The sequence below is a fragment of the Rosa chinensis genome, chromosome 2 (assembly GCF_002994745.2).
Source record: "Rosa chinensis cultivar Old Blush chromosome 2, RchiOBHm-V2, whole genome shotgun sequence".
NCBI lineage: Eukaryota > Viridiplantae > Streptophyta > Magnoliopsida > Rosales > Rosaceae > Rosa > Rosa chinensis.
The window spans coordinates 61,834,551-61,842,998 of NC_037089.1; the positions used below are offsets into that span (position 1 = coordinate 61,834,551).

Consider the following 8,448-nt stretch of genomic DNA (forward strand, 5'->3'; position numbering starts at 1 on the left):
TAAAAGATAATTAAATACTAGTTTTATTGAAAATAATTAAAACTTGATGTCATATGTAAATAAAGAAAGCCATAATCAAATTAGTAGATGAGTTCAAAGATTTCAACAACTTATCAAATCTAATATTATTCATTCTAATGTATAGTAAAAAATTATTATAATGTTGATAATATTAAAAACCGAAATACTGAATTTAGTAGATATGATTAAAGACTGAAAATTTTAGTTGGTAATTGGTAGCTCCATTTTTAAATCGAAAGCTTTAATTTAAAAATTAATAAAGGCTTGTAACTGATTCGAACCGACCGAGTGACAGCTCTACCAATAAGAATTTAAAGTTCAATTTATAATATGTGAGGAAAAAAAAAAGGAAAAAAAAAGGCTCATAAGAAAGGCGAGCCGGTGTTCAGTGCTATTTTCTGTAATTTCACAAGGTCATTAGCATGGAATTCGACCCTTCATCTGCCACATTCATGAAAGCACTGTATGTGATATCAGTGACGGATACATTGAAATGGGAACAGAAGATGAAATTTTATAGCAAGTGGGGTTGGACTGAAGATGATGTGTTGTTAGCATTTAGAAGGAGTCCCTTGTTTATGTCCTTCAGTGAGAAGATTATATCCAGTAAAATGGATTTTTATGTGAATACAATGGGTTGCCAGCCCTCAGATGTGGTTGGATGTCCAGATGTTCTAACTTACAGTTTGGAGAAGCGAATCATACCTAGGTGTTCAGTTATCAGACTTCTCCAGTTAGAGGGCTTAATCGCAAAGGAAGATGTATCTATACTTACCATTCTGCAGAAAAGTGAGAAGTGGTTCTTGGAAAGGTTTGTGATCAAATATCAAGAGCAAGTACCTGAATTGCTGACATCTTACAAGGAAAAAATCAGTCTTGCAAAGATTGGCTTAGGATTAGATGAAAGAGGTGGAGTGAAACAAGTCTAGGACAAAGCTTGTTATTCTGCATTCTAATTGATTATTCTGAGGATGAAGTTCTACTACAAATCTCACTGTGCTTTGAACATTACAATTTCATTTCTTTTAGTATGTTATGTCTTGCAAAGAGAGAGTTTTAAATGGCTATGCAGAAAATGATGTTCTTTTCTGTGTATGACTTGACCAAGTATGCTATCCTCAAACCGCTTAGTTCTGAGAGTTGAATTCTTATGATAGAGAGAGAGGTGTTCAACTCTGATAGGATTGCTCCTGAACTGCTTCTTGACAGGCATCTTCATATTACATGTTTAACACTCTCTCTAAGTTTTTGAACGCTACTATGTACGTGAACACTTCGAATCCAAAGCCATGTAGCTTAGATTTCTTTTCCTTTGAAGAAACTGTATGTCAGTCATTTGTATCTGCTGCACTCCTGTAATAGGATCAGTAACTCGGGACATTACTGGTTCACCGGTTCACTCTGATAAATATGAAATTGCAGTTTCAATGAGGATGCGGGTATTGAGTCTTGACCAACATGAAAATGGATAAGTAATTCAAGATTTGGAGAACTTTGTGCTACATTTACATCTGGAGTGTTTGGTAAGTAGTATATGTTGTAGGTTGGGAAGGGTTTAGCCATGGATGTAAACAAATCTCTCAATCACCCTTCCTTGGGGTTGGTCCATTCAACATGGTTTACTCAGTGTAAAGTAGTATTGGGATTCACTCGTGAGTAATTTCCTTACATTTCATTCTGTTTATTTTTGATAAACGAACAAGTTTAAGCTTCTCATATCACGAAGCATATGACTTGTTTTCACTGTCTCCTAATGGGTGAATCATGCTTATTGTCTTCTGCTTGTGCTGTCGATTAATCTGCAGCATGTATGGACAAAATCTTCTGCAGTCCATGAAGAAAGTCAATCAAGGCTATCAATGAGGCCTTTTTTGAATTCCAGCAGTGGTTGCCTTCTCTCTATGCACCTGATCGTGCTCATGTGATTGGTGTTAGCTTGGTCGCCAAGTACGCCTGAGTTGAATCTGTGGGAGAAAGAACAATGATATGTAGCAGGAGGAAAAAGTACCAAAAATGTAGAAACAAGCCTTATACTAACTGTAATGAAGTTTAAGATCATAGAAGCAATCATTTGACTGCTGCAAAGCAGGGTAGTATACACCCAAATGCCAATATTTGTTCATCAGTGTTAGATATTCAACTTTTAGAGATCGAATCTGGTTTACAATTTGCTTTGAATGCTTTTAGTTGTTCGGCTTTGGTATTTGTTCATTTCAGGTGAAGCTTCTTTAGCTCAAACACAGGTTCCAACTTCTACCGGTTCAAATTAGGTCTCAAGAGCGTAAAGTTCAGGGTTTACATGTACGAGACCTGAGAAAAAAAGATGACTTTGAGATGTGGAATTGGTTGCATATTTTGTCATCCAACATTAATTGCAATTCATTAGGATTTACACAGACTAAGAACTTCACGATCTTGGTTTACTTAAAAGATCAAGAATTAAAGTATTAAAGTTTGCAAATTAATTGAAATTTAGGGCATGTTTACTTACTTGGAATGGGAGGGAATGATTACGGGGTAAAAACATTCATGCGTTTACTAACATATAAAGGAATCAGAATGATTCCGGAAAAAAGAATTTATGCGTTTACTAACACATGAAGGAATCAGAATAGATGTAGGTCCCACCTCCTTATCAGGAATCGATTCCTGAATACTCAGGAATTCGATTACGAAGGGGGGAGATGGGTTTAGGAATCATTCCTCTGGAATCAATACTGATTCCTTTATTCTCCCATTCCACTTGTCTCCGATTTATGATTATTTTCCATTCCAAGTAAGTAAACGTGTCATTAGATGCTTGAATCATTGCAGACTATGCATTACTATTTAGATGTTGGCTGAATACTATGGGGATGAAGTCCAATTTATGATCAAAATGTATTCCTTAAGGCCTCGTTTGTTTCACGGAATTTAAGCTTCATAAAGGGAAAATGCTTACTTTTCTGTGTTTGGTGAGTGCAAGGTTAGAAAAAAGATTCATCTTGCAAGGGAAAATAGGAAGGAAAATGAATCCTTCCATCTCCTAAGGACCATTGTCATTTCTCATTTTCTAGCATAATTACACTTTTTTTAACATTTATTACACTATTTGTATGGCTAAAATAATTATATAAAAAAATAAGTATAAGTTTTCTTCAATTATACGATTAATTATTGATTTAATTTTTTTAGTATTACCAAACACATTAGTAGGAATCTTAATTTCTTTTCCCGACAGAAAGACAAAGAAACAACTTTCTTAATAAACCCATTCCGTGAACCAAACGAGCTAGAAGCATTTCTAACAATTTTTCAATCTATCTGACTTGTTGGATTATTCCTTAACGTTATAAGGCTTCAACAACATGTTACAAATCTTTTTATTGCATACCATTAAGCAATTGAGATGTTTAAAATATCAAATTAGTGTTTACATACCATACCGTGATCTATGAAAAGTGACACAAAAGAATAACATTGAAAAGAATTAAAATATGGGATAATGACCACTTACCCACAGAATACCAAATACAACCCCATACACTCCACCAACTTATTTTCAACCCCACTCACACAAAAGTTTTCTCTTTTTCTTCCAACTATTCATTTCACTTAATGTTTATCCCATTAATACCCCTCTCTCTTGCTTTTATTATTCTTTTTTCCTTTTATTTTCTTTTGATGAAACGTGGTGGGCCATCCTGAAATTATTTGTCTAGATATAATTGCAGCTGAATTGCATCCTCTACTCGACGGTAAACAGTAGACTTTACTATTCATAATTTCGATCGTTGATAGACTTGAATTAGTTGCTATTTGTAAGAATACTAGCAAAGAATTGAAAATAGAAAGAGAAAAATTGAAAAAACTGAAAGACTATAGAGATAGTCTTAACAAAGAAACTCCCAACTACTGGGTTATCATTTATAGATTCCAAACTAGGATCTATAAATTAGAAGAAGATATTGATAATCTTTTATATGTTCTAGAAATAGAACAAAAACCGCTTGATTATTTGAGCATTGGTTAGATCTGCAATCGCTGGTATCAGAGCTTGTAAAATTAGCTCAAAGGAGACCCCTCCTTAATGGGGACAATGTCAGAATTGTTATTAGAGAAGATAAATTCTCTACTCAAAACTTCTGATGAGAAATATCAGAAGCTGTTACTAGAAATATCTAGATGTCAAACTCATCTAGAAAAATTACCAACTATAATCCACCAATTGGAAAGATTGGAAAACAAACTGGATTATATCAAGCAACTTCCAAAAACGGAAGAAGAAAAGCTGACAGTTGTCAGTAGAAAAATCAATTAACAGCAAAAAACGCTGGATTCTATGAAAAATATACTGAAGGACAAGAAAGTACCTACAGTAAAAAAGAAAACTAATGGATTCAAACCATTAGAAAAACCAGACACAAATCGTGTTCCAAACATGATTTTTCTGGAACCATCTACTAGTCAGACTAGTATCCGGTATGAAAACCTGGAAAAAAGAGAAATGAAAATGTTAAGCATCTTTGGAAAAAAAGAAAGGAGTACAACTCCTTAATGCTGAAGAGTTCGAATTCAACGAAATTGAACAGGAGGTAAAAAACTCCTCCATTCCAAAATTAGATTTTAAACAGATCTACAAAAAAGGAAAGTTTGAAATGATGGATAGCTATCATTTTAAACTACTGGAGATTACAACCCCAGCAACAGCAGGTGGAGAGACTGATCTTCTACTGATCACTCCAGCAGAAGTAGCCAGAGCTCAAGCAAAAAAGTATCAATTTATGCATATTGGAGCAGTCCAAGTAGGCATAAATCTGCTTGCTCGTGAAGGAATAAACTGTTCAGTCCTATGTGTTCTACAAGACAACAGGTTAACAGACTTCCAAGCTAGTCTGTTTGGGACACTTGAAGCATCCTCTTGCGATCAGATAGCATATTTCAACTGCTTCCCCAACTTCACCACCAGCCTGAAAGATGCAGCTCACTGTCTCCGACTGAGAGTCAAGACAGATGGCATATCAATGAAAGAAGATATGCAGGAACTTGCAATAGTATATAAAATATACTATAAATTGATGAGTACTACAGTAGCCCCTAAGACAAGGATAACAAATATCCCAGGTCTTACTACTGGATTCCTCACCAATCAGAAGAACCATTCACAGCAAATCCATAAAGTAACTTGGAATGAAGTAACTTTTCCTCTTGAATGGAAATTATCCGGTCCAAAAAAGCAACCGGAAAGAGCAAAAGCAAAGATCTACGAGAGTAGAAAGACTGGAGAAATTAGTCTTAATTTTGACAATCACAGAAAAAGTGATGTCTGTCCTGAAAATCTCAGGATAAACAAGAATCTTCTGAGAAGAAGCTATAGAACTAGAGAAGCTAGTATCAGTGGAACAAAACCCACTATTAAAGAACCAATTTCTGAAGAAGAATTGGAAGCTGATCTGAACAGACCAGTCCATATGTTCAGAACCAAGAAGCTCTATGATCTTTATGAAGAAGCTGAGAATTGTGAAAATCCTGAACGATTAGAAAAACTAATCGAAAAGATGAAAGAATTCAAATTCAGAGAGACGAGAAAAGTCTTTCCTTATCAAGATATTGAAATGGAAGATGGAGAGAGCTCCATAACTTTCATAAAAAGAGAAACAAGGGAAATAAAACTCCCATTTCAGAAAGCCCCCACGGGTAAAAAAGGGGAAAGAAATTCCCAAAGATTTGTCCCAGAGGACAATCTGCCAAGAGTTCCTTTCACGAACTATGGCATCTGGTTGAATTTAGACAAGAGTCTAGACAAAAGAAAAACCATTGACCAATGGGTAGACAGCCTGATGATGGCTTCTGCACTTACCCTTGGCAAATTTGAAGCACCAGTTTGCAGGTGTACTATGAAACTACTCTCACCGGAGTGGCAAAAAAGTACTACCTATCCTTCAAAGAAACTGCCAGAGGAAGAGACTGGCTTGAAGAAATCAAAAATTCAAAGTCTCTGTATGATTTTGCAGTACCCCTGTACGATCAGTTCTGTGGAGATCTCTCAAATCTGAGTGAGAAAGCCAAAGAAAAGGCAAAGTCGAATATCTATGCTCTCAAAATCTGTGACATGAGATATTTCGAAGAATACCTGAATGAGTTTCAGGAATATTACTGTACAATTGGTAAACTAGAGAATACTGATCTAGTTAATCTGTTGCACAGAAAACTCCCTGAACCATGGAGAACAGCTGTGAGAGAAAGCATAGCTGAGAAACCAATTGAAAGATTTTCAGTTGGAGGAATTGCCGACAGAATCAGGCAATTACTGAAGGAGCAATGCAAAGCCAATCTTAGAGCTAAGATGGCCAAGAAACAACTCAAATGAGTTGAAAATTTCTGTTATGGAATACTGGATATGCCCACAAACTGGGGATGCCATGAATCCAAATTCCACAGAAAGAAGAAAAAAGAAAAATATTACTCTAAAAAATTCAAAAAGAGTAATCAGAAGAAGAATTGGAAATTCAAGAGAAGTTCCAATTACAAGAAGCAACAAGATGAAGATCCAAAAAAGAAATTCTTCAAGAAAAAGAAGAATACTCATCAGCATAAACAACCTAGCAAGAAAGCTTGCAGATGTTGGTTGTGTAAAGCTGAAGGGCACTATGCCAATGAATGCCTGGAAAAGGGTAAAAGATCTACTAAAGCTCTCTTTGAAGAATATGAGCAAATAATAGAGGTAGCAAACATGAAAGGCTACGAAATAGCCTATTCTGATGATGAAGATGACGACAGGTCAGTCTACTCTGCCTGGTCTGAAGAAGAAGAAACTTCATCAGAAGAGTCTGAGATTGATTCAGAAGTAGAGTACTTCGAATCCAGACAAATGAATGTTTTGAAAATAAAAAACTGGGAAGAAAGTAAGACAGAATCATTCATGTCTTCTTAGCAGGTGAACCCTGGTACATTCGTTTGTGACTACTGCCTTTGTCACGAAAGGAATGGTCTCCCAATGTTTTGTGAAGAGTCTAAGAAGACCTATCACAAAGAATGCTTCATAGCTGAAGCAAGAAGAAAAACCAAGAATGGTCTTGTCAGCCAATTGGTTGAGCAAGAATATGAAGAGTATTTCGCTGAGAAAAAAGCGAAAGAAGTTGAAACTCTATTCCAGGAAACCATGGAACCTTCTTCCTCAGAAATAAAGGAAGAAATCATCGGTGAAGAAAACGTCGATGAAGATATTGAACTGGTTGAAATACTAGAAAATGTTGAACTGGCGAAACCACCAGAATCTGTTCATCTCTTAGAACGACAAGAGAGAACTTTGGCTACTGAAACATGGGATCTACTTGGCCAACCATCTGGCAAGTTTGATTATAAGGTCAGATATGACCCTCCTTCATGGTTCAGTACTCAAGATATCAAAGAGATAATTCCTACAGACTGGGATTATACAAAACCTTCTAGTTTTGATAAATCACCCACTCAGGAAAATGTTCCAGAAGAATGTAAACCATTCATTCCAAAGGAACAAGCTCAGGAAAATGAGGTTCATCAATCGAAAGTCGTCTCTACAAGTAGATACAGCAACTACATAGAGATTGGACTCAAGTTCCCTGATCACAGGAAATATCATCTACATGCTTTTGTAGATAATGGATCAAGATTTACTGTTGCAAAGAGCAATTCCAGATGAACTCTGGAAAGAAGATAAGAAAAAGTCAGCTACTGGTGTTACATTTGATGGAAGCCATCTCACCATGAAGAAAGTAGCACAAAATGTTCATATCACCATTGGTGGAGAAACATTTATCATCCAGAATGTTTGGCAATCTGAAGGCCAAGGATCTGATTTCTTGTTGGGAAATGATTTTATTCTCCAACAACAATTCATTCAGGATGAAGAAGCGATAGGGTTCAGAAAAGGAGAACGGGTGTTCTGGGCAGACCGTCTCACACAAGCACGAAGTGTGGTTGGTCCCGGTTTCACTGCTCAATATCAGAGATCGCAACAGAATAGTGGTGATCTTACCCCCTACAAACCCAAATTTGAGACTATACTTCAAATCAAGCAACAAGAGGAATTACTTGTTGAAGAAGCATCTGAAGAAGATGAAGACGAAGAATAAACTAGTGAAGAAGAAGAAGCTAGTTTCATCCATGAGCATAACCTCAAGCATTTCCAGAATAAGCTTGAGTCTCAGAAAATTCCCACTCTTGAAGGAATCAAGAAACTACTCGAACAGAATATCGATGTAGACCCTCAGAAGTTTTGGGAAAAAGACCTAGTGGTCTGTGAATTAAGATTGCATGACATGAATGCCATCTGTCATGTCAAAGCCATTCCTCAGTACAAAGAGGAAGATCAGAAGGAATTCAGAAAAGATATTGAAGATCTCCTGAAAAAGAGATTAATTCGACCTTCCACTGGCCCTCATCATGGTCCAGCATTCTACGTGAGAA

General features: G+C 36.2%; 1 protein-coding gene across 1 annotated transcript; it reads left to right on the forward strand.

The window, feature by feature from the left end:
- Positions 1-443: 443 nt before the first annotated feature.
- On the forward strand, positions 444-950 carry LOC121051301. Its single transcript, XM_040513520.1, has one exon. The coding sequence runs from the start codon at positions 444-446 to the stop codon at positions 948-950; it is 507 nt and encodes a 168-aa protein (XP_040369454.1).
- The last annotated feature ends 7,498 nt before the right edge of the window (positions 951-8,448 follow it).